The sequence below is a fragment of the Eriocheir sinensis genome, unplaced genomic scaffold (assembly GCF_024679095.1).
Source record: "Eriocheir sinensis breed Jianghai 21 unplaced genomic scaffold, ASM2467909v1 Scaffold1270, whole genome shotgun sequence".
NCBI lineage: Eukaryota > Metazoa > Arthropoda > Malacostraca > Decapoda > Varunidae > Eriocheir > Eriocheir sinensis.
This window is the reverse complement of record NW_026110596.1, coordinates 69,495-95,673: the sequence shown is the minus strand read 5'-3', so window position 1 is coordinate 95,673 and position 26,179 is coordinate 69,495. Positions and strand designations below refer to the sequence as shown.

The 26,179-nt window shown below is 34.5% G+C and overlaps 1 protein-coding gene across 1 annotated transcript; it reads left to right on the top strand.

Moving 5' to 3' along the window:
• The first annotated feature begins 4,899 nt into the window (after positions 1–4,899).
• On the top strand, positions 4,900–24,877 carry LOC126989712 (locomotion-related protein Hikaru genki-like). The gene is made up of 3 exons (XM_050848327.1): positions 4,900–5,194; positions 23,625–23,807; positions 24,687–24,877. Exons 1-3 carry the CDS (start codon positions 4,915–4,917, stop codon positions 24,875–24,877), a joined length of 654 nt encoding a protein of 217 aa, XP_050704284.1. The 5' UTR covers positions 4,900–4,914.
• The last annotated feature ends 1,302 nt before the right edge of the window (positions 24,878–26,179 follow it).

Below are 26,179 nucleotides of genomic sequence, written 5' to 3'. Positions count from 1 at the left end.
CTCTTTTATTCTGTTGTATTCTCTTTTATTCTGTTGTATTTGTTGTATTCCTCTTTTATTCTGTTGTATTCTCTTTTATTCTGTTGTATTCTGTTGTATCTCTCTTTATCTCTCTGTTGTATTTCATTCCACACTGTTGTATTCTCTTTTATTCTGTTGTATTCTCTTTTTATTCTGTTGTATCTTATGTATTCTCTTTTATTCTGTTCTATTTGTATTCTCTTTTATTCTGTTGTATTCTATTGTATTCTCTCTATCCCATGTTGTATTGCTTGCATCTTTTTATCTGTTGTATTCTGTTAGCCCTGTTGTATTCTGTTGTATTCTCTTTTATTCTATTTGTATTCTGTTGTATTATCTTTTTTTCTGTTGTATTCTGTTGTATTCTGTTGTATTATCTTTTATTCTGTTGTATTCTGTTGTATTCTCTTTTATTCTGTTGTATTCTATTTGTATTCTGTTGTATTATCTTTTTATTTTCTCTTGTATTCTGTTGTATCATTTATTCTATTTGTATTCTGTTGTATTCTCTTTTATTCTGTTGTATTTTGTTGTATTTCTTTTGTATTCTGTTGTATTCTCTTTTATTCTGTTGTATTATTCTTTTTCTGTTGTATTCTATTTTGTTGTATTTCTATTATCTTTTGTTTATTCTGTTGTATTCTCTTTTATTCTGTTGTATTCTGTTGTATTCTCTTTGTTTTTCTGTTGTTTTCTTATGTTTTCTGTTGTTTTTCTTTTGCTTTCTGTTGTTTTTCTGTTTTCTTTTGTTTTATATTGTTTTTCTGTTATTTTCTGTTGTTTTCGGTTGTTTTCTTTTCTTTTGTGTTGTTTTTCTTTTGCTTTCTGTTGTTTTTCTGTTGTTATCCGTTATTTTTCTGTTGTTTTTCAGTTGTTTTCTAATCTTTTCTGTTGTTTTTCTGTTGTTTTCCGTTATTTTTCTGTTGTTTTTCTGTTGTTTTCCGTTATTTTTATGTTGTTTTTCTGTTGTTTTCTAATGTTTTCTGTTGTTTTTCTGTTGTTTTCTGTTCTTTTCTTTTGTTTTTCTGTTGTTTCCTGTTGTTTTTCTTTTGTTTCCTGTTGTTTTTCTGTTGTTTCCTGTTGTTTCCCGTTGTTTTCTGTTGTTTTTTCTGTTGTTCTCTGTTGTTTCCTGTTGTTTTCTTTTCTATTCCGTTGTATTCTGTTGTATTTTAATGTATTCTGTTCTATTCCGTTGTTTTTCTGTTGTTTCCTGTTGTTTCTTGTTGTTTTTCTGTTGTTTCCCGTTTTTTCTGTTGTTTTCTGTTGTTTCCTGCTGTTTTCTGTTCTATTCTGTTGTATTCTGTTGTATTTTAATGTATTATGTTCTATTCCGTTGTTTTTTGTTGTATTCTGTTGTATTTTAATGTATTATGTTCAATTCCGTTGTTTTTTGTTGTATTCTGTTGTATTCTGTTGTATTTTAATGTATTATGTTCTATTCCGTTGTTTTTTGTTGTATTCTGTTGTATTTTAATGTATTCTGTTGTCTATTCTGTTGTATTCCAGTGGTGTATCAGAATTGGTGTACGTTTAGAAATAAGGGACGTTTATGCATTTTTTTCATTGACTTGGAAAAAACACAAACGTTTGCTTAATTATGGACGAACGGCCTCGAGTTGCCTCGTGCAATATCAGGTAATGTGGCCTAAATACTGACCACTGGGGGGCGTGGACTATTACAACATAATTTAGAGGTGTGCCGGCAGGTGTGAGGTGCCAGGTCAGGTGTGCCAGCGTTAGTTACCCCGTTAGGAGCGATTCTAACACCCGCGTCATCGGGGGCCGCCGGAACTGAGCCCAGCCCCGTACAGACAGTTTTTCTTACGTTGTGTCACTAATTATCGTTTGCAAGAGTCGCCACAACGCCCCACGCATTCACTGTCGATGGGGAAAGGCTTTCCTACACTGGCGTTAGCGTAGATGATGTAATATTGCAGAAAACAAGCTCAAATGTTCTCGGCGGGGCGGGGCGGGGCAGTTTGACATTCACCTCGTAACAAAATTTTCGTCTTCACGGCTAAAATACATCTTTCCTGCACTGGTCTCATATATCCACGTGTGCACGGGCGTGGAAGGCTGTCGTGGGCTTATGGGCGTGATCTTAAGTGTCTTCCTTTTTGAGAAAATAAGGATATATATTTTTCGTGGCGGGCTGGGACAGTAACCTACCCCGTAACATATTTTTTCGTTTTCACGGCTAAAATACATCTTTCCTGCACTAATCTCATGTATCCACGTGTGCACGGGCGTGGAAGGCTGTCGTGGGAATCGAACTCGGGCTCTCTCGTTTGTGAGCCGAGTGTGCTAACCACTGCACCACGAAGCCCCCTGCTGGGTTGGAGGAGGGGGGGGGGGCGGTTAGTTTGCATATGTGGACATTTTTTGTGGTGTGTAGTGGGCTGGTGTAATAGTGGTTTAGGTCTGGTAATTCCTTGTATTTTACAGAAACCACTACATGCCGGAGATGACCCGACCCGCCCCGCCCCAACCAACCATCATGACCTGCCCGCCCCCTGGCATAAATTGGTAAGAAATGCCTGCTGTTAATGGATATTCCAGTCCATAGCTATGTGGGGTGTGTTGTTATAAATACCCTTGACTTGCATCCCTTTACTGTAAGATTCAAAACAATTCTAACCTAACCTTGGGAGTAGGAGTTAGGTAGCATATTAGCTTTGCATACCAATTTTGAGACACTGACTGATCATTTCTGATCAATATATGATGCCTGTTATTATTTATAAGGTTATAGTTTCCAGAAACCCCTAAATGGCCGACTCTTCCATGCATGAGATGACCCGCCCTGCCCTGCGTCATGACCTCCCGGCATACATTGGTAAGAAATGCATACCACTGTTGATGGTTACACAAGCCCATAGCTGTGTGGGCTTTGTTGTGTTCATGCATAGTTACCCTTGAACTGCTTCATTTATTACTAACCGTGTAGCAGTGACGGGCCAGATTTGTGGCTTTACCGTGTAGCAGTGACAGGCCAGATTTGTGGCTTTACCGTGTAGCAGTGACAGGCCAGATTTGTGGCTTTACCGTGTAGCAGTGACAGGCCAGATTTGTGGCTTTACCGTGTAGCAGTGACAGTCAGATTTGTGGCTTTACCGTGTAGCAGTGACAGGCCAGATTTGTGGCTTTACCGTGTAGCAGTGACGGGCCAAATTTGTGGCTTTACCGTATAGCAGTGACGGGCCAAATTTGTGGCTTTACCGTATAGCAGTGACGGGCCAAATTTGTGGCCTTGCCTTGTAGCAGCGACGGGCCAAATTTGTGCCATGATATAAACCCCCCAAAAATAGATGATGCATAAACTGATCACAAATGCTTTGATATATATTATGAAATGGTTTGTGTGAGGGGTAATTTTTTCTCATTTTTCTTGCTTAGAGGGACCATTAAGAAACATGATCCCCCGCTGCTACTGCCGGGTCAATAAAAAAAGAAAACTAACCTAATCTAACCCCGTCTGAGAATTTACTCTGAAAATTTCTCTTGTGCCTTGATTCCTTGGTACTACTTACATAGGAATACATAGGAAGAACAGACACCAGAAGACCTATCGGTCTATGGCGAGGATGTCTGTTTACTACCGCTACTACTAGTCATCTACGTGTGGTAGGACAGGACAGAAAAGATGAAGGCTCCTCCCCACCCACCTCTCCCTCTGGCAACGTGCCGGCAGGAAATAGTTAGAAGAGAACACCATGTACCTTTAAGGAAGAAAGGGCCATGGAAATTTTACAGTAAAGAGAGAAATAAGAGGAAATTACTACCCTTAACTTACACTACTGGTAACCTAAGCTGTGGGGGAAAATGACTTCCTTACATAAGAACATAAGAACATAGAAATACTTATTCCTGCTTTGGTCAGTATATGATGCTCTTTATTATGGGGATGCTGCTATTTTACAGAAACCGTGCGCTGAATGGATGACTTTTTAATGCTGGAGGTCCACTCCCTGACGCCCCGCCCTGCCCCGCCCCTCACGTCACGACCTGCCCCGGCGTCAGTTGGTAAGTAATGCATAGTACTGTTAATGGTTATCCAGCACACAGCTAGGTGGGCAATATTGTTGTCATATATATTACCCATGAGTTATTACCTCATAAAATGGTTATCCAGCACACAGCTAGGTGGGCAATATTGTTGTCATATATATTACCCATGAGTTATTACCTCATAAAATGGTTATCCAGCACACAGCTAGGTGGGCAATATTGTTGTCATATATATTACCCATGAATTATTACCTCATAAAACCTAACGTGTGCCGCTGATGCAATACATTGTCTGAGGTGTGATCGGATCGCTAGGAAGTTTAGTGTTATTTAATTCTAACCTAACCTAATGAACAAGACCTAACATGACACCTGACTGACCTGTGTGTCTGCCAGAATACAATGGCTGTTATAAAACTTTTCACATTTTTTTCAGAAGTTTTCAATATTCCGTAAGCTGTTAGTTAGTATTAAGATACTAACATAATGTATTAAACCTCCTGTGAAACGTCGCTAATATGTATATTGTATACCCTTACCACCGTCAGGGTAAGTGTCAGGGAGGGATTTTTAAGTGTCTTCCACCAAATTGTCTGAGGTGGTGGGCACTTTTTTCCTTATATATATGATGAGTGTATTTACTCATGAGAATATTGTTTACATGAGTTAGTTTACTTTTTACAACTCTTAAGCTGAATTACAATTATTAGATTTAAAACCTCAATTCCACCAACAGTTATAAATACTGTTAATCTTATAGCTCAGTTCAAATTACAGCTACTCTTCCTCGCACTCGGTCTCCTCGCTTTGCGCGGTGCCAGTCGCACGAGCAGCCTCCCTCCACCACCCGTGATGTCGCGACGGGCGGCCTCGTGAGCACAACACATGGCCCTCAGGGCGTCGACACTGCCGATTGAGTCACACGCCTGGTACACTTGTTGCCTCAGTGTCACGTCAGCAGCAGTATGGGGCGGAGGCCGATGCACAACTGCAGTACTGCTGGAGGATGACAAATCCGATGCCCTCTCGGCTCCAGTCGGTGATGGCAGCGGTGGGGCGGGTTTTATCGTAATACGTCAGACCGTCCTTGGCCAGCTGGCATATAGTGTCCTGGGCTTGGCGGAATTTCTACTGAAGCTGGTCGTCCCAGTACACGTGTCTTCCGGTTGGTTTCTTCAGTAACTCCCGGAAGGCGTTCATGATCGGCGCGGTGGCGAGGAAGGGGGCGAGCTGGTTTATGAAGCCAAACCACGATCTGATGTCCGCGATGGATGGCTTGCCCGGCATGTGGAAGCCCCTGACGTGGGCGTACGGGCGTGATCTTAAGTGTCTTCCTTTGTGAGAAAATAAGGATATATATTTTTCATGGCGGGCTTGGGGCAGATACTTAGCCCGTAACATAGTTTTCGTTTTCACGGCTAAAATAGATCTTTCCTGCACTAGTCTCATGTACCCACGTGTGCACGGGCGTGGAAGGCTAATGGGAGTAGGTGGAATTCGTAATTAGGTCATGTTCGATGTCGAAGAATGGGTAAATGGGGTCAGTAAATTGCGTGGTGATAATAAAAGGTGGCGGGGGCTAACGGAAATGGAGGGCGGGTAATGGTTGTAGGTGAAACTCGAAAATGGATCATGTCAAAATCAAACTGGAATAATGGGGTCAGTATATTGGGTGGTGATAATTAAAGGGGGTGGGGGTTAATGGTAATTGGGGGGGGGGGGCGAATGTGAGTAGGTGTAAATAGAAAATAGGTAAAGTGAGGTGTCCAATAATGGGTAAATGGGGACAATAAATTTCGTGGTGATAATCAGAGGGCGGGGTGAATGGTAATGGGGGTGCCATTGGGTGTAGTTGGAATTCGTAATTTGGTCATGTTCGGTGTCGAATGATGGGTAAATGGGGTCAGTAAATTGCGTGGTGATAATTAACGGGGCGGGGTTAATGGTAATGGGGGCTCATTGGGAGTAGGTGGAATTCGTAATTTGGTCATGTTCGGTGTCGAATAATGGGTAAATGGGGTCAGTAAATTGCGTGGTGATAATTAAAGGGTCTGGGGGCTAATGTTAATGGAGGGGGCTAATGGAGTACGTGAAACTCGAAAATGGGTCATGTGGTGTCAAATACTGGGTTAATGGGATCAGTAAATTGCATGGTGATAATCAGAGGGGCAGGGTTGATAGTAATGGAGGGGCTAATGGAGTAGGTGGAATTCGGAATTTGGTCATGTTCGGTGTCGAATAATGGGTAGATGGGGACAGTAAATTGCGTGGTGATAATTAAAGGGCAGGGGTTAATGGTAATGGGGCTAATGGGAGTATGTGTAATTCATAATTTGGTCATGTTCGGTTTCGATTAATGGGTAATTGGGGTAAGTAAATTGCGTGGTGATAATTAAAGGGTGGGGATTTATGGTAATGGAGGGTGGCCCAATGGGTGCAAGTGAAACTCGAAAATAGGTCATGTTCGGTGTCGAATGATGGGTAAATGGGGTCAGTAAATTGCGTGGTGATAATTAAAAAAGGCGGGGGTTAATGGTAATGGGGGGGGGGGGCCATTGGGAGTAGGTGGAATTCGTAATTAGGTCATGTTCGGTGACGAATAAGGGGTAAATAGGGTCAGTAAATTGCGTGCTGATAATTAAAAGGGGCGGGGGTTAACGGTAATGGGGGGGGGCTAATGGGAGTAGGTGTAATTCGTAATTACCACGGCCTGATCATGTGCTAGACTCATGATATGTATTCACCAAGGCCTGATCATGTACTAGACTCGTGATATGGATTCACCATGGCCCGATCATGTGCTAGACTCGTGGTATGAGTTCACCATGGCCTGATCATGTGCTGGACTCTTTTATTCTGTTGTATTCTGTTGTATTCTCTTTTATTCTGTTGTATTCTCTTTTATTCTGTTGTATTCTCTTTTATTCTGTTGTATTCTGTTGTATTCTCTTTTATTCTGTTGTATTCTGTTGTATTATCTTTTATTCTGTTGTATTCTGTTGTATTCTCTTTTATTCTGTTGTATTATGTTGTATTCTGTTGTATTATCTTTTATTCTGTTGTATTCTCTTTTATTCTGTTGTATTCTCTTTTATTCTGTTGTATTCTGTTGTATTATCTTTTATTCTGTTGTATTCTGTTGTATTCTGTTGTATTCTCTTTTATTCTGTTGTATTCTGTTGTATTCTCTTTTATTCTGTTGTATTCTCTTTTCTGTTGTATTCTGTTGTATTCTCTTTTATTCTGTTGTATTCTATTGTGTTCTGTTGTATTCTCTTTTATTCTGTTGTATTCTGTTGTATTATCTTTTATTCTGTTGTATTCTCTTTTATTCTCTTGTATTCTGTTGTATTCTCTTTTATTATGTTGTGTTCTGTTGTATTATCTTTTATTCTGTTGTATTCTGTTGTATTCTCTTTTATTCTGTTGTATTCTGTTGTATTATCTTTTATTCTGTTGTATTCTGTTGTATTCTCTTTTATTCTGTTGTATTCTGTTGTATTCTCTTTTATTCTGTTGTATTCTGTTGTATTATCTTTTATTCTGTTGTATTATCTTTTATTCTGTTGTATTCTGTTGTATTCTGTTGTATTCTGTTGTATTCTCTTTTATTCTGTTGTATTCTGTTGTATTATCTTTTATTCTGTTGTATTCTGTTGTATTCTGTTGTATTCTCTTTTATTCTGTTGTATTCTGTTGTATTCTCTTTTATTCTGTTGTATTATCTTTTATTCTGTTGTATTCTGTTGTATTCTCTTTTATTCTGTTGTATTCTGTTGTATTCTCTTTTATTCTGTTGTATTCTGTTGTATTATCTTTTATTCTGTTGTATTCTGTTGTATTCTCTTTTATTCTGTTGTATTCTGTTGTATTCTCTTATTCTGTTGTATTCTGTTGTATTATCTTTTATTCTGTTGTATTCTCTTTTATTCTGTTGTATTCTCTTTTATTCTGCTGTATTCTGTTGTATTCTCTTTTATTCTGTTGTATTCTGTTGTATTCTCTTTTATTCTGTTGTATTCTGTTGTATTATCTTTTATTCTGTTGTATTCTGTTCTTTTCTGTTGTATTCTCTTTTATTCTGTTGTATTCTGTTGTATTCTCTTTTATTCTGTTGTATTCTCTTTTATTCTGTTGTATTCTGTTGTATTCTCTTTTATTCTGTTGTATTCTGTTGTATTCTCTTTTATTCTGTTGTATTCTGTTGAATTCTCTTTTATTCTGTTGTATTCTGTTGTATTCTCTTTTATTCTGTTGTATTCTGTTGTATTCTGTTGTATTCTCTTTTATTCTGTTGTATTCAGTTGTATTCTGTTGTATTCTGTTGTATTCTCTTTTATTCTGTTGTATTCTCTTGTATTCTGTTGTATTCTGTTGTATTCTCTTTTATTCTGTTGTATTCTGTTGTATTCTCTTTTATTCTCTTTTATTCTGTTGTATTCTCTTTTATTCTGTTGTATTCTCTTTTATTCTGTTGTATTCTGTTGTATTCTCTTTTATTCTGTTGTATTCTGTTGTATTCTCTTTTATTCTGTTGTATTCTCTTTTATTCTGTTGTATTCTCTTTTATTCTGTTGTATTCTCTTTTATTCTGTTGTATTCTGTTGTATTCTCTTTTATTCTGTTGTATTCTGTTGTATTCTCTTTTATTCTGTTGTATTCTGTTGTATTCTCTTTTATTCTGTTGTATTCTCTTTTATTCTGTTGTATTCTGTTGTGTTCTGTTGTATTCTCTTTTATTCTGTTGTATTCTGTTGTATTCTCTTTTATTCTGTTGTATTCTGTTGTATTCTCTTTTATTCTGTTGTATTCTCTTTTATTCTGTTGTATTCTGTTGTGTTCTGTTGTATTCTCTTTTATTCTGTTGTATTCTGTTGTATTCTCTTTTATGCTGTTGTATTCTGTTGTATTATCTTTTATTCTGTTGTATTCTCTTTTATTCTGTTGTATTCTGTTGTATTATCTTTTATTCTGTTGTATTCTGTTGTATTCTCTTTTATTCTGTTGTATTCTGTTGTATTCTCTTTTATTCTGTTGTATTCTCTTTTATTCTGTTGTATTCTGTTGTATTCTCTTTTATTCTGTTGTATTCTCTTTTATTCTGTTGTATTCTCTTATTCTGTTGTATTCTGTTGTATTCTCTTTTATTCTGTTGTATTCTTTTGTATTCTCTTTTATTCTGTTGTATTCTGTTGTATTCTCTTTTATTCTGTTGTATTCTCTTTTATTCTGTTGTATTCTCTTTTATTCTGTTGTATTCTGTTGTATTCTCTTATTCTGTTGTATTCTGTTGTATTCTCTTTTATTCTGTTGTATTCTGTTGTATTCTCTTTTATTCTGTTGTATTCTGTTGTATTATCTTTTATTCTGTTGTATTCTCTTTTATTCTGTTGTATTCTCTTTTATTCTGTTGTATTCTGTTGTATTCTCTTTTATTCTGTTGTATTCTGTTGTATTCTGTTGTATTCTCTTTTATTCTGTTGTATTCTGTTGTATTCTCTTTTATTCTGTTGTATTCTGTTGTATTCTCTTTTATTCTGTTGTATTCTCTTTTATTCTGTTGTATTCTGTTGTATTCTCTTTTATTCTGTTGTATTCTGTTGTATTCTCTTTTATTCTGTTGTATTATCTTTTATTCTGTTGTATTCTGTTGTATTCTCTTTTATTCTGTTGTATTCTGTTGTATTATCTTTTATTCTGTTCTATTCTGTTGTATTCTCTTTTATTCTGTTGTATTCTGTTGTATTCTGTTGTATTCTCTTATTCTGTTGTATTCTGTTGTATTCTCTTTTATTCTGTTGTATTCTGTTGTATTCTCTTTTATTCTGTTGTATTCTGTTGTATTCTCTTTTATTCTGTTATATTCTCTTTTATTCTGTTGTATTCTGTTGTATTCTCTTTTATTCTGTTGTATTCTGTTGTATTCTCTTTTATTCTGTTGTATTCTCTTTTATTCTGTTGTATTCTGTTGTATTCTCTTTTATTCTGTTGTATTCTGTTGTATTCTCTTTTATTCTGTTGTATTCTCTTTTATTCTGTTGTATTCTGTTGTATTATCTTTTATTCTGTTGTATTCTCTTTTATTCTGTTGTATTCTGTTGTATTCTCTTTTATTCTGTTGTATTCTGTTGTATTATCTTTTATTCTGTTGTATTCTCTTTTATTCTGTTGTATTCTCTTTTATTCTGTTGTATTCTGTTGTATTATCTTTTATTCTGTTGTATTCTGTTGTATTATCTTTTATTCTGTTGTATTCTGTTGTATTATCTTTTATTCTGTTGTATTCTGTTGTATTCTCTTTTATTCTGTTGTATTCTGTTGTATTCTGTTGTATTCTCTTTTATTCTGTTGTATTCTGTTGTATTCTCTTTTATTCTGTTGTATTCTGTTGTATTCTCTTTTATTCTGTTGTATTCTCTTTTATTCTGTTGTATTCTGTTGTATTCTCTTTTATTCTGTTGTATTCTGTTGTATTCTCTTTTATTCTGTTGTATTCTGTTGTATTCTCTTTTATTCTGTTGTATTCTGTTGTATTCTCTTTTATTCTGTTGTATTCTGTTGTATTATCTTTTATTCTGTTGTATTCTGTTGTATTCTCTTTTATTCTGTTGTATTCTGTTGTATTCTCTTTTATTCTGTTGTATTCTGTTGTATTATCTTTTATTCTGTTGTATTCTGTTGTATTATCTTTTATTCTGTTGTATTCTGTTGTATTATCTTTTATTCTGTTGTATTCTGTTGTATTCTCTTTTATTCTGTTGTATTCTGTTGTATTATCTTTTATTCTGTTGTATTATCTTTTATTCTGTTGTATTCTCTTTTATTCTGTTGTATTCTCTTTTATTCTGTTGTATTCCGTTGTATTCTCTTATTCTGTTGTATTCTCTTTTATTCTGTTGTATTCTTTTGTATTATCTTTTATTCTGTTGTATTCTCTTTTATTCTGTTGTATTCTGTTGTATTATCTTTTATTCTGTTGTATTCTGTTGTATTATCTTTTATTCTGTTGTATTCTCTTTTATTCTGTTGTATTCTGTTGTATTATCTTTTATTCTGTTGTATTCTGTTGTATTCTCTTTTATTCTGTTGTATTCTGTTGTATTCTCTTTTATTCTGTTGTATTCTCTTTTATTCTGTTGTATTCTGTTGTATTCTGTTGTATTCTCTTTTATTCTGTTGTATTCTGTTGTATTCTCTTTTATTCTGTTGTATTCTCTTTTATTCTGTTGTATTCTGTTGTATTATCTTTTATTCTGTTGTATTCTGTTGTATTCTCTTTTATTCTGTTGTATTCTCTTTTATTCTGTTGTATTCTCTTTTATTCTGTTGTATTCTGTTGTATTCTCTTTTATTCTGTTGTATTCTGTTGTATTCTCTTTTATTCTGTTGTATTCTGTTGTATTCTCTTTTATTCTGTTGTATTCTGTTGTATTCTCTTATTCTGTTGTATTCTGTTGTATTCTCTTTTATTCTGTTGTATTCTCTTTTATTCTGTTGTATTCTCTTTTATTCTGTTGTATTCTGTTGTATTCTCTTTTATTCTGTTGTATTCTGTTGTATTCTGTTGTATTCTCTTTTATTCTGTTGTATTCTGTTGTATTCTTTTATTCTGTTGTATTCTGTTGTATTCTCTTTTATTCTGTTGTATTCTGTTGTATTCTCCTTTATTCTGTTGTATTCTGTTGTATTCTCTTTTATTCTGTTGTATTCTCTTTTATTCTGTTGTATTCTGTTGTATTCTCTTTTATTCTGTTGTATTCTGTTGTATTCTCTTTTATTCTGTTGTATTCTGTTGTATTCTTTTATTCTGTTGTATTATCTTTTATTCTGTTGTATTCTGTTGTATTCTGTTGTATTATCTTTTATTTTGTTGTATTCTCTTTTATTCTGTTGTATTCTCTTTTATTCTGTTGTATTCTGTTGTATTCTCTTTTATTCTGTTGTATTCTCTTTTATTCTGTTGTATTCTGTTGTATTCTCTTTTATTCTGTTGTATTCTGTTGTATTCTCTTTTATTCTGTTGTATTCTCTTTTATTCTGTTGTATTCTGTTGTATTCTCTTTTATTCTGTTGTATTCTCTTTTATTCTGTTGTATTCTGTTGTATTCTCTTTTATTCTGTTGTATTCTGTTGTATTCTCTTTTATTCTGTTGTATTCTGTTGTATTATCTTTTATTCTGTTGTATTCTGTTGTATTCTCTTTTATTCTGTTGTATTCTGTTGTATTCTCTTTTATTCTGTTGTATTCTGTTGTATTCTGTTATATTATCTTTTATTCTGTTGTATTCTCTTTTATTCTGTTGTATTCTCTTAATTCTGTTGTATTCTGTTGTATTATCTTTTATTCTGTTGTATTCTGTTGTATTATCTTTTATTCTGTTGTATTCTGTTGTATTCTCTTTTATTCTGTTGTATTCTGTTTTATTCTCTTTTATTCTGTTGTATTATCTTTTATTCTGTTGTATTCTGTTGTATTATCTTTTATTCTGTTGTATTCTCTTTTATTCTGTTGTATTCTCTTTTATTCTGTTGTATTCTGTTGTATTCTGTTGTATTATCTTTTATTCTGTTGTATTCTCTTTTATTCTGTTGTATTATCTTTTATTCTGTTGTATTCTCTTTTATTCTGTTGTATTCTGTTGTATTCTCTTTTATTCTGTTGTATTCTCTTTTATTCTGTTGTATTCTGTTGTATTATCTTTTATTCTGTTGTATTCTGTTGTATTATCTTTTATTCTGTTGTATTCTGTTGTATTATCTTTTATTCTGTTGTATTCTGTTGTATTATCTTTTATTCTGTTGTATTCTGTTGTATTCTCTTTTATTCTGTTGTATTCTGTTGTATTCTCTTTTATTCTGTTGTATTCTGTTGTATTCTCTTTTATTCTGTTGTATTCTGTTGTATTCTCTTTTATTCTGTTGTATTCTGTTGTATTATCTTTTATTCTGTTGTATTCTGTTGTATTATCTTTTATTCTGTTGTATTCTGTTGTATTATCTTTTATTCTGTTGTATTCTGTTGTATTCTCTTTATTCTGTTGTATTCTGTTGTATTCTCTTTTATTCTGTTGTATTCTGTTGTATTCTCTTTTATTCTGTTGTATTCTGTTGTATTCTCTTATTCTGTTGTATTCTGTTGTATTATCTTTTATTCTGTTGTATTCTGTTGTATTATCTTTTATTCTGTTGTATTATCTTTTATTCTGTTGTATTCTGTTGTATTCTCTTTTATTCTGTTGTATTATCTTTTATTCTGTTGTATTCTCTTTTATTCTGTTGTATTCTGTTGTATTATCTTTTATTCTGTTGTATTCTGTTGTATTATCTTTTATTCTGTTGTATTCTCTTTTATTCTGTTGTATTCTCTTTTATTCTGTTGTATTCTGTTGTATTCTCTTTTATTCTGTTGTATTCTCTTTTATTCTGTTGTATTCTGTTGTATTATCTTTTATTCTGTTGTATTCTCTTTTATTCTGTTGTATTCTGTTGTATTATCTTTTATTCTGTTGTATTAACTTTTATTCTGTTGTATTCTGTTGTATTATCTTTTATTCTGTTGTATTCTCTTTTATTCTGTTGTATTCTGTTGTATTCTCTTTTATTCTGTTGTATTCTGTTGTATTCTCTTTTATTCTGTTGTCTTCTGTTGTATTCTGTTGTATTCTCTTTTATTCTGTTGTATTCTGTTGTATTCTCTTTTATTCTGTTGTATTCTGTTGTATTCTCTTTTATTCTGTTGTATTCTGTTGTATTCTCTTTTATTCTGTTGTATTCTCTTTTATTCTGTTGTATTCTCTTTTATTCTGTTGTATTCTGTTGTATTCTCTTTTATTCTGTTGTATTCTGTTGTATTCTCTTTTATTCTGTTGTATTCTGTTGTATTCTCTTTTATTCTGTTGTATTCTGTTGTATTCTCTTTTATTCTGTTGTATTCTGTTGTATTCTCTTTTATTCTGTTGTATTCTGTTGTATTCTCTTTTATTCTGTTGTATTCTGTTGTATTCTCTTTTATTCTGTTGTATTCTGTTGTATTCTCTTTTATTCTGTTGTATTCTCTTTTATTCTGTTGTATTCTGTTGTATTCTCTTTTATTCTGTTGTATTCTGTTGTATTCTCTTTTATTCTGTTGTATTCTGTCATATTTGTTGTATTCTGTTGTATTCTGTTGTATTTTCTTTTATTCTGTTGTGTTCTGTTGTATTCTCTTTTATTCTGTTGTATTCTCTTTTATTCTGTTGTATTCTCTTTTATTCTCTTGTATTCTGTTGTATTCTCTTTTATTCTGTTGTATTCTGTTGTATTATCTTATATTCTGTTGTATTCAGTATTATCTTTTATTCTGTTGTATTCTGTTGTATTATCTTTTATTCTGTTGTATTCTGTTGTATTATCTTTTATTCTGTTGTATTCTGTTGTATTATCTTTTATTCTGTTGTATTCTGTTGTATTATCTTTTATTCTGTTGTATTCTGTTGTATTCTCTTTTATTCTGTTGTATTCTGTTGTATTCTCTTTTATTCTGTTGTATTCTGTTGTATTCTGTTGTATTCTCTTTTATTCTGTTGTATTCTGTTGTATTCTCTTTTATTCTGTTGTATTCTGTTGTATTCTCTTTTATTCTGTTGTATTCTGTTGTATTCTCTTTTATTCTGTTGTATTCTCTTTTATTCTGTTGTATTCTGTTGTATTCTCTTTTATTCTGTTGTATTCTGTTGTATTATCTTTTATTCTGTTGTATTCTCTTTTATTCTGTTGTATTCTGTTGTATTGTCTTTTATTCTGTTGTATTCTGTTGTATTCTCTTTTATTCTGTTTTATTCTGTTGTATTCTCTTTTATTCTGTTGTATTCTGTTGTATTCTCTTTTATTCTGTTGTATTCTGTTGTATTCTGTTGTATTCTCTTTTATTCTGTTGTATTCTGTTGTATTCTCTTGTATTCTGTTGTATTCTCTTTTATTCTGTTGTATTCTCTTTTATTCTGTTGTATTCTCTTTTATTCTGTTGTATTCTGTTGTATTCTCTTTTATTCTGTTGTATTCTCTTTTATTCTGTTGTATTCTGTTGTATTCTCTTTTATTCTGTTGTATTCTGTTGTATTATCTTTTATTCTGTTGTATTCTCTTTTATTCTGTTGTATTCTGTTGTATTCTCTTTTATTCTGTTGTATTCTGTTGTATTCTCTTTTATTCTGTTGTATTCTGTTGTATTCTCTTTTATTCTGTTGTATTCTGTTGTATTATCTTTTATTCTGTTGTATTATCTTTTATTCTGTTGTATTCTCTTTTATTCTGTTGTATTCTCTTTTATTCTGTTGTATTCTGTTGTATTCTCTTTTATTCTGTTGTATTCTGTTGTATTATCTTTTATTCTGTTGTATTCTGTTGTATTATCTTTTATTCTGTTGTATTCTGTTGTATTCTGTTGTATTCTCTTTTATTCTGTTGTATTCTGTTGTATTATCTTTTATTCTGTTGTATTCTGTTGTATTCTCTTTTATTCTGTTGTATTCTGTTGTATTATCTTTTATTCTGTTGTATTCTGTTGTATTAACCTTTATTCTGTTGTATTCTGTTGTATTATCTTTTATTCTGTTGTATTCTCTTTTATTCTGTTGTATTCTCTTTTATTCTGTTGTATTCTGTTGTATTCTCTTTTATTCTGTTGTATTCTGTTGTATTCTCTTTTATTCTGTTGTATTCTCTTTTATTCTGTTGTATTCTGTTGTATTCTCTTTTATTCTGTTGTATTCTGTTGTATTCTCTTTTATTCTGTTGTATTCTGTTGTATTCTCTTATTCTGTTGTATTCTGTTGTATTATCTTTTATTCTGTTGTATTCTCTTTTATTCTGTTGTATTCTGTTGTATTATCTTTTATTCTGTTGTATTCTGTTGTATTATCTTTTATTCTGTTGTATTCTGTTGTATTCTCTTTTATTCTGTTGTATTCTGTTGTATTCTCTTTTATTCTGTTGTATTCTGTTGTATTCTCTTTTATTCTGTTGTATTCTGTTGTATTCTCTTTTATTCTGTTGTATTCTGTTGTATTATCTTTTATTCTGTTGTATTCTGTTGTATTATCTTTTATTCTGTTGTATTCTGTTGTATTATCTTTTATTCTGTTGTATTCTCTTTTATTCTGTTGTATTCTGTTGTATTCTCTTTTATTCTGTTGTATTCTGTTGTATTCTCTTTTATTCTGTTGTATTCTGTTGTATTCTCTTTTATTCTGTTGTATTCTGTTGTATTATCTTTTATTCTGTTGTATTCTGTTGTATTATCTTTTATTCTGTTGTATTATCTTTTATTCTGTTGTATTCTCTTTTATTCTGTTGTATTATCTTTTATTCTGTTGTATTCTCTTTTATTCTGTTGTATTCTGTTGTATTATCTTTTATTCTGTTGTATTCTGTTGTATTATCTTTTATTCTGTTGTATTCTCTTTTATTCTGTTGTATTCTCTTTTATTCTGTTGTATTCTGTTGTATTCTCTTTTATTCTGTTGTATTCTCTTTTATTCTGTTGTATTCTGTTGTATTATCTTTTATTCTGTTGTATTCTGTTGTATTATCTTTTATTCTGTTGTATTCTGTTGTATTATCTTTTATTCTGTTGTATTATCTTTTATTCTGTTGTATTCTGTTGTATTATCTTTTATTCTGTTGTATTCTGTTGTATTCTCTTTTATTCTGTTGTATTCTGTTGTATTCTCTTTTATTCTGTTGTATTCTGTTGTATTCTCTTTTATTCTGTTGTATTCTGTTGTATTCTGTTGTATTCTCTTTTATTCTGTTGTATTCTGTTGTATTCTCTTTTATTCTGTTGTATTCTGTTGTATTCTCTTTTATTCTGTTGTATTCTGTTGTATTCTCTTTTATTCTGTTGTATTCTGTTGTATTCTCTTTTATTCTGTTGTATTCTGTTGTATTCTCTTTTATTCTGTTGTATTCTGTTGTATTCTCTTTTATTCTGTTGTATTCTCTTTTATTCTGTTGTATTCTGTTGTATTCTCTTTTATTCTGTTGTATTCTGTTGTATTCTCTTTTATTCTGTTGTATTCTGTTGTATTCTGTTGTATTCTCTTTTATTCTGTTGTATTCTGTTGTATTCTCTTCTATTCTGTTGTATTCTGTTGTATTCTCTTTTATTCTGTTGTATTCTGTTGTATTCTCTTTTATTCTGTTGTATTCTGTTGTATTCTCTTTTATTCTGTTGTATTCTGTTGTATTCTTATTCTGTTGTATTCTGTTGTATTCTCTTTATTCTGTTGTATTCTCATATTCTGTTGTATTCTGTTGTATTCTTTTTATTCTGTTGTATTCTCTTTTATTCTGTTGTATTCTGTTGTATTCTCTTTTATTCTGTTGTATTCTCTTTTATTCTGTTGTATTCTGTTGTATTCTTTTATTCTGTTTATTCTGTTGTATTCTCTTTTATAATGTGGAATTCAGTTGTATAATCTTATATTCTGTTGTATTCTGTTCTATTATAAATTATTCTGTTGTATTCTGTTGTATTATCTTTTATTCTGTTGTATTCTGTTGTATTATCTTTTATTCTGTTGTATTCTGTTGTATTATCTTTTATTCTGTTGTATTCTGTTGTATTATATTTTATTCTGTTGTATTCTGTTGTATTCTCTTTTATTCTGTTGTATTCTGTTGTATTCTCTTTTATTCTGTTGTATTCTGTTGTATTCTGTTGTATTCTCTTTTATTCTGTTGTATTCTGTTGTATTCTCTTTTATTCTGTTGTATTCTGTTGTATTCTCTTTTATTCTGTTGTATTCTGTTGTATTCTCTTTTATTCTGTTGTATTCTCTTTTATTCTGTTGTATTCTGTTGTATTCTCTTTTATTCTGTTGTATTCTGTTGTATTCTCTTTTATTCTGTTGTATTCTGTTGTATTCTCTTTTATTCTGTTGTATTCTGTTGTATTCTCTTTTATTCTGTTGTATTCTGTTGTATTCTCTTTTATTCTGTTTTATTCTGTTGTATTCTCTTTTATTCTGTTGTATTCTGTTGTATTCTCTTTTATTCTGTTGTATTCTGTCGTATTCTGTTGTATTCTGTTGTATTCTCTTTTATTCTGTTGTATTCTGTTGTATTCTCTTTTATTCTGTTGTATTCTGTTGTATTCTCTTTTATTCTCTTTTATTCTGTTGTATTCTCTTTTATTCTGTTGTATTCTCTTTTATTCTCTTTTATTATGTTGTATTCTCTTTTATTCTGTTGTATTCTCTTTTATTCTGTTGTATTCTGTTGTATTCTGTTGTATTCTCTTTTATTCTGTTGTATTCTGTTGTATTATCTTTTATTCTGTTGTATTCTCTTTTATTCTGTTGTATTCTGTTGTATTCTCTTTTATTCTGTTGTATTCTGTTGTATTCTCTTTTATTCTGTTGTATTCTGTTGTATTCTCTTTTATTCTGTTGTATTCTGTTGTATTATCTTTTATTCTGTTGTATTCTCTTTTATTCTGTTGTATTCTGTTGTATTCTCTTTTATTCTGTTGTATTCTGTTGTATTCTCTTTTATTCTGTTGTATTCTGTTGTATTATCTTTTATTATGTTGTATTCTGTTGTATTATCTTTTATTGTGTTGTATTCTTTTGTATTCTCTTTTATTCTGTTGTATTCTGTTGTATTATCTTTTATTCTGTTGTATTCTGTTGTATTCTCTTTTATTCTGTTGTATTCTGTTGTATTATCTTTTATTCTGTTGTATTCTGTTGTATTCTCTTTTATTCTGTTGTATTCTGTTGTATTATCTTTTATTCTGTTGTATTCTGTTGTATTCTCTTTTATTCTGTTGTATTCTCTTTTATTCTGTTGTATTCTGTTGTATTCTCTTTTATTCTGTTGTATTCTGTTGTATTCTCTTTTATTCTGTTGTATTCTCTTTTATTCTGTTGTATTCTGTTGTATTCTCTTTTATTCTGTTGTATTCTGTTGTATTCTCTTTTATTCTGTTGTATTCTGTTGTATTCTCTTTTATTCTGTTGTATTCTGTTGTATTATCTTTTATTCTGTTGTATTCTCTTTTATTCTGTTGTATTCTGTTGTATAACTGATTTTCATGTTTTGGGGGGAATTTCACGCAAGTTTTCCAGGCCGATATTACCCTTAATATTGAGTGTAGCGTTATGCAGAGGCCAGAAATGAACTCCCCGTCTCGTTTTACCCAAGAAGAGTCACCGTTTTCATGAAAATAACCTCAAATAACATAAATATAGCTGATTTTCATGTTTTTGGAGGAATTTCACGCGAGCTTTCCGGGCCAATATCTTCCTTAATATTGAGTGTAGCGTTATGCCGAGGCCAGAATTGGATTCCTCGTCTCGTTTTACTCAAAAAAAAGTCACCGTTTGCATGAAAATAACATAAATATAGGTTATTTTCATGTTTTGGGGTGAATTTCACGCGAGCTTTCCGGGCCGATATCTCCCTTAATATTGAGTGTAGCGTTATGACGAGGCCAGAAATGGATTCCTCGTCTTATTTTACCCAAGAAGAGTCGCCGTTTGCATGAAAATAGCTTCAAATAACATAAATATAATTGATTTTCATGTTTTTTTGATAATTTCACGCTAGCTTTCCGTGCCGATATCTCCCTTAATATTGAGTGTATCGTTATGCCGAGGCCAGAAATGGATTCCTCGTCTCGTTTCCTTCGCGTTAAGTCGCCTTTTGCAGGACATGGCCGCTTTTTATTTTATTTTTTTTATTTTTCTAGGGACCCAAAGTATAACACTTTCACCTCAAGTACGAGAGTCCAGTGCGGGGCACCTGCCGACTTCTGAGCCCCACACTGCTTTTATCACCCAAATAACCGCCTTCACATATGATTATTGTTTAAAGGGTTAATTATTGGGGCTTCTTGGCATCAGGTATGGGTCAGAAAACGGTAAATGCGCGGCTCTGAGTACGATAATCTAGCATCGGTGCGCGGTAAAAAATCATAACACAACACAGCTGATCGTCCACGCAGTTCCTCCTTCACGACGTGTTTCGAGAGGTGTTTGCAGTGTTTTTGGTGGTAAGACAGTGTATTTTTACGTTCATGGTACAGAGGAAGGGTCAAACTACCACCAGGGTCATTGAATACCCCTGAAAATGCTTACAACGCCTACGGAAGCCTTGTCAAATACGTGTTTATAGGTGACGAGTTTTGACCCCGCGCCGTATCAGCTGTTCTTAAGAGGTCATAAAGGAGATGAATCGTGTTCCCGTGAGTGACTTTTAACGTTCATGGTACAGAGGAAGGGTCAAGCTACCACCAGGGTCATTATCTACCTCTGGAAATGCCCCCACAACGCCTACGAAAGCCTTGTCAAATATGTGACTCATTGACCTCAAGCATCAACCGCCCCCAAAATCATGTTACCGTTGATGAGGTTTCAGGCCCTGCTGCTGCTCTGCTTCTAAAAGGTGAAAAAAAAAGAGATTAATCGCTTTCCCGTGAGTGTTTTCTCACCTTCATAGTACAGAGTTACGTCATGTGACGGACGAGTGTGTGACGTGGCAGCAGCAGTGTTTAAATGTGTTACGTGATCCCAGAGAGTGTTACACGTTGTGACATTAGTAGTATTCTGTTACCTGGACACATGATAGGGCTGTTACTGGCTGTGTTACGTCACTGTGTTAAGGTGACGGGCTGTGACGTGGGCTCTCAGGTGTTATGCAGTGTTAACAGTGCCACCGACAGTTCCATGTTCAGCAGGTGTTACGTGATGCAAGACAGATTAGTTACCCAGTGTTACAGTGTCTTGTTAACCACCTACCTGGTGTGACCCCCCTCCTGTGATGTGGGCTCAGCCAGGGTGTTTAATATGCAGTGCCACAGACAGTGTTATGTTACCAGGCAGTGTTCACAGTGGCATAGATTCGTGTGGTGCCAGAATCAGTGTGATGCCAGCCATTCGTGCCGGGGACGGCAAATGTATAGAATAACACCCATGTGACCCTAGGACCCTGTACAGAGGAATATTCGCACTGCTGTGATGTAGTACTCTTGTTAATTAAAGTTAATCTCACGTCAAGGCTGATGAGACGAAGAGCCTTAGACTCCACTCTGTCCAGAAGAGCTGTGTGAGTGGAGCCCCCCCACACGTGAGAGGCATACTCCATGTGAGGGCGTATGAGTGGACAGGACAGTTTGTTATGGAAAGAAGATCATTGATGAATAACAGGAAGAGAGGGTGATAGGACAGAGCCCTGTGGAACACCACTGTTGATAGGTTTAGGGGAAGAACAGTGACCGTCTACCACCGCAGAGATAGAACGGCCGGAAAGGAAACTGGAGATAGAGGAACAGAGAGAGGGATAGAATCCGAAAGAGGGCAGCAGTTTAGAAAGCAAAGACTGGTGCCAGGCTGCCTGTGACTTGAACTCTTTAATAAGGAGGAGAGTATGAACACACCTCACAAAATTTTCCCCTCTCTTTTGGCCACATTCTCCATAGTTAGCACCAGGCTTTTTTATCATTATTAGTGGTATTTGTTCTCCCTTGGGCTGCTTCCTTTACAGTAAGACTTATTATGCCTAGGCCCACCTGTAGGGAGATGCAATTTGACCCAGTACAGTAAGACTTCTGCCTAGGCCCACTGTAGAGAGATGCAATTTGACCCTGTACAGAAGTGCTATTTGGCCCCACATACCAGAAGATAGCGTAGTAACATCTAAATTATTTTATGTATATATTTTTTTACGGCAGAGGAAGCAGGTCAAGGGGCAAAGAAAGTACTATTGAGAAAAGAAAGCTTGCTGTTCACTGTGTTTATCAGAGTGGCCAAAAGAGAGGTCAGCTTCAGGAGGAGAGGTGTCTCCATACCCTCCTCTTGAAAGAGTTCAAGTCATAGGCAGGAGGAAGTACAGACCAAGGAAGACTGTTCGGGAGTTTGCCATGAAGGGGATGAAGGAATGAGGATGCTGGTTAACTCTTGCATGAGGGATTGGGACTGTTGTTTCTTTACTGATATCTTTATTAATTGAAATGAAACGTGTTGACTCAAAAAGGTTTAGTGGTTCACCATTTTGGTACAGGTTTTGTATCAGTATTAATTATTTAACCCAGGATTATTTACCTTCAATACATCTAACTATCTGTCTACTACTACTACTACTACGGGCCTCCATCTATTAGAGTTGCGTTGTGAGCGGTATATTCTCTCATATCCTTTCACAAAGCAATTCATTGGCCCCACCCCGCCAATGACTGTGGCCGACAACCATCTTTATTTAATATTACAAACTTTACTAAGCATTTTGTTCTTAAGGTAACAGAGCCTGTGGTTGATACGACTATCAACCTCCGTCGCCTCAGAGTCCAGGTCGGCAACGTGGGTGGTTTTGGGTGCAGGTGACCTGGTTCCTCTCAGGCAGACCAAGGCTGATCTCAGGAGGGAGAAGGACAGCCTGCATCTCATCCAGGCGACCACACTGCTTCTTGCTGTTTCTTATCCGCCAGTGTTTCGGCGAGTCTTGCGTAGAAGCTCTGCGCCCTTGGTCCCATCCCTCCTGCCGTCGTGAATACTACCGGGGTGAAGGAGCCCTGGTCCACATTCTGTATTCTTTCTTCATATGCTCTGTTCTTCTCTTGTTCGTTTCTTCTGTGGGCTGCATCAAGGGTCAGGTCTCTGTGGCAATGGGCCATGGGATCAAAGATCCTTATGTCAAAATATGCCCTTTGTCCACGAGTCCAAAACCCTCTGGCGCTAACATCCACTCGTGCTTCGTTGGAAACATTAGCGGTGCGTCTGGCGAGGTGTTCGCCTTGCAGAGGGAGCAGCATGGGTTCCACAGTCACGTCGTGGCAGACTTCTTTCAGCATCTGAGCTGTTATGTCTCTTACTTCGTCGTGTCTCATGCAGACGAGACCTCCTCGCTTGCATGTCATGGCATGATTTTGGTTGAAGGGTGAGCCACATGTTTGGGAGCCCATCCACTGGCCAGCCATACCTGAGGGCAAGGGCATCAGTAAATTCTTTTTTGTTTAAGTTGAAGCCTTTTGCCCTGATAGGTAGTGTGGTTAGCCAGTTTGAAGCGCCCACTTCCTGTGCAATATCTGTCCTCCTCCTTGTGTCTTCTGGGAGTTCTCTCATTAGGTCACTCAGAGTGTCTCTCTGTTTTCCTTCTCTGTTTATGGAGATTTCATTCCTTAGTGACCTAATATATTGAGGGTTGTCTTCTCCCCTTTCAATTTTATTGGTAATATATCAGGTCAAGGACGCTGTGATTCGGATTGAGTTCCTGAATTCAGACTCGGCCAGATTTTGTGGGTTGGTGATGCCGAGCCCACCCATTTTTGGCGGCAACTCCAGCAATCTTCTCTCCTGGTCACTGGGACATTTGCTATCGCCGGTATGAAGGTGTTTCTGACAGCATCTTCCAGAGGTTTTAGTAACGGAGCAACATCAGGAACTGTCCTCATGAGGCTACTACTACTACTACTACTATCCCTGGACACTTTAGACTATCCCCACGGTGTCTAGAAGGCCTGTTATCCGACTATGCGACACCCCACAAGGCCACTACTACTACTACTACTACTATTACTACTACTTATACTACTACTAATACTATTCTCTCCCCTACAGAAGTCCGGTGTCCCAACCTCACTACAACGCTGACTACTGCCTTAAGTGTGGTAGTGGAGGATAGAGGCCGAGTGGAGGCTACAGCGGACTATTCCTGCGAGAAGGGGAGGAGGATAGTCGGGAATAGTCAGCGGAAGTGTGGTAGTAATGGTATCTGGAGTGGCAGTCAACCGCGCTGTGAATGTAAGTAATAGTAGTTGTAGTAGTAGTAGTTACAGTAAGTAGGTGATTGTAGTAGCTCTTGTAGGGTGTTGAATAGTAGTAATAAGACTATCCTGAGACTAACTAGACTATTCCTAATACCCCTCAGATGTAGTAGTAGTAGTAGTAGTAGTAGAAATAGCATATGTTGGGTGTTGAATACTACTAACAGGACTATCCTAAGACTAACTAGACTATTCCTAACCCCCTCAGATGTAGTAGTAGTAGTAGTAGTAGTAGTAGTAGTAGTAGTAGTAGAAATAGCTTATGTTGGGTGTTGAATACTACTAACAGGACTATCCTAAGACTAACTAGACTATTCCTAACCCCCTCAGATGTAGTAGTAGTAGTAGTAGTAGTAGTAGTAGTAGCAGTAGTAGAAGTTGGGTGTTGAATACTACTAAGAGTAGTATACTAAGACTAACTATACTATTACTAACCCCATAAGTTGTAGTAGTAGTAGTAGTAGTAGAAATAGCTTATGTTGGGTGTTGAATACTACTAACAGGACTATCCTAAGACTAACTAGACTATTCCTAACCCCCTCAGATGTAGTAGTAGTAGTAGTAGTAGTAGAAATAGCTAATGTTGGGTGTTGAATACTACTAACAGGACTATCCTAAGACTAACTAGACTATTCCTAACCCCCTCAGATGTAGTAGTAGTAGTAGTAGTAGTAGAAATAGCTTATGTAGGGTGTTGAATACTAGTAACAAGACTATCCTAAGACTAACTAGACTATTTTTAACCCTCCCAGATGTAGCAGTAGTAGTAGTAGTAGTAGAAATAGCTTATGTTGGGTGTTGAATACTACTAACATGACTATCCGAAGACTAACCAGACTATTCCTAACCCTTCCAGATGTGACCTGCGACCTACCACAAGGCTTGGATAATGGTAGAATAGTCCGACTCAACCAGACCCTGGAATACGGTAGCCTGGTCGAATATCACTGTCTACCGGAACACAGGCTGGTCGGGGGAGCTTGGAGGTCATGTGGCGAGCTGGGCGAGTGGTTGGGTGGAGAACCGAAGTGTGTGTTGGGTAAGTAGTAATAGTAGTAATAGTAGTAGTAGTAGTAGTAGTAGTAAAAATAGCTTATGTTGGGTGTTGAATACTAGTAATAAGACGATCCTAAGACTAACTAGACTATTTTTAACCCTCCCAGATGTAATAGTAGTAGTTGTAGTAGCAGTAGTAGTAGTAGAAATAGCTTATGTTGGGTGTTGAATACTAGTAATATTACTATCCTAGGACTTACTAGACTATTTTAACCCTCCCAGATGTAATAGTAGTAGTAGTTAGTAGTAGTAGTAGTAGTAGTAAAATAGTTTATGTTGGGTGTTAAATACTAGTAATAAGACTATCCTAAGACTAACTAGACTATTTTTAACCCTCCCAGATGTAATAGTAGTAGTAGTAGTAGTAGTAGTAGTAGTAAAAATAGCTTATGTTGGGTGTTAAATACTAGTAATAAGACTATCCTAAGACTAACTAGACTATTTTTAACCCTCCCAGATGTAATAGTAGTAGTTGTAGGAGTAGTAAAATAGCTTATGTTGGGTGTTGAATACTAGTAATAAGACTATCCTAAGACTAACTAGACTATTTTTAACCCTCCCAGATGTAGTAGTAGTAGTAGTAGTAGTAGTAGTAGTAGTAGAAATAGCTTATGTTGGGTGTTGAATACTAGTAATAAGACTATCCTAAGACTAACTAGACTATTTTTAACCCTCCCAGATGTAATAGTAGTAGTAGTAGTAGTAGTAGTAGTAGTAGAAATAGCTTATGTTGGGTGTTGAATACTAGTAATAAGACTATCCTAAGACTAACTAGACTATTTTTAACCCTCCCAGATGTAATAGTAGTAGTAGTAGTAGTAGTAGTAGTAGTAGTAGTAGAAATAGCTTATGTTGGGTGTTGAATACTAGTAATAAGACTATCCTAAGACTAACTAGACTATTTTTAACCCTCCCAGATGTAATAGTAGTAGTAGTAGTAGTAGTAGTAGTAGAAATAGCTTATGTTGGGTGTTGAATACTAGTAATAAGACTATCCTAAGACTAACTAGACTATTTTTAACCCTCCCAGATGTAATAGTAGTAGTAGTAGTAGTAGTAGTAGTAGTAGCTTATGTTGGGTGTTGAATACTAGTAATAAGACTATCCTAAGACTAACTAGACTATTTTAACCCTCCCAGATAGTCTTCATAGTAGTGCTAGTTCATGTAGTAGTAGTAGTAGTAGTAGTAATAGTTATGGTGGTGGTGAATACTAGTAATAAGACTAACTAGACTATTTTGCTATAACTCAGCTTGTATGTAGTAGGTAAATCTAGCTTGTTTAAGTGGTAGT

Excerpts from the sequence above, each read along its gene's own strand:
- LOC126989712 (XM_050848327.1), top strand. The coding sequence starts at position 4,915 with ATGGCCCTCAGGGCGTCGACACTGCCGATTGAGTCACACGCCTGGTAC. Across the intron at positions 5,195-23,624 it reads CCCAGTACACGTGTCTTCCG|AAGTCCGGTGTCCCAACCTC; the intron begins GTTGGTTTCTTC and ends TCTCCCCTACAG. Across the intron at positions 23,808-24,686 it reads CAGTCAACCGCGCTGTGAAT|ATGTGACCTGCGACCTACCA; the intron begins GTAAGTAATAGT and ends TAACCCTTCCAG.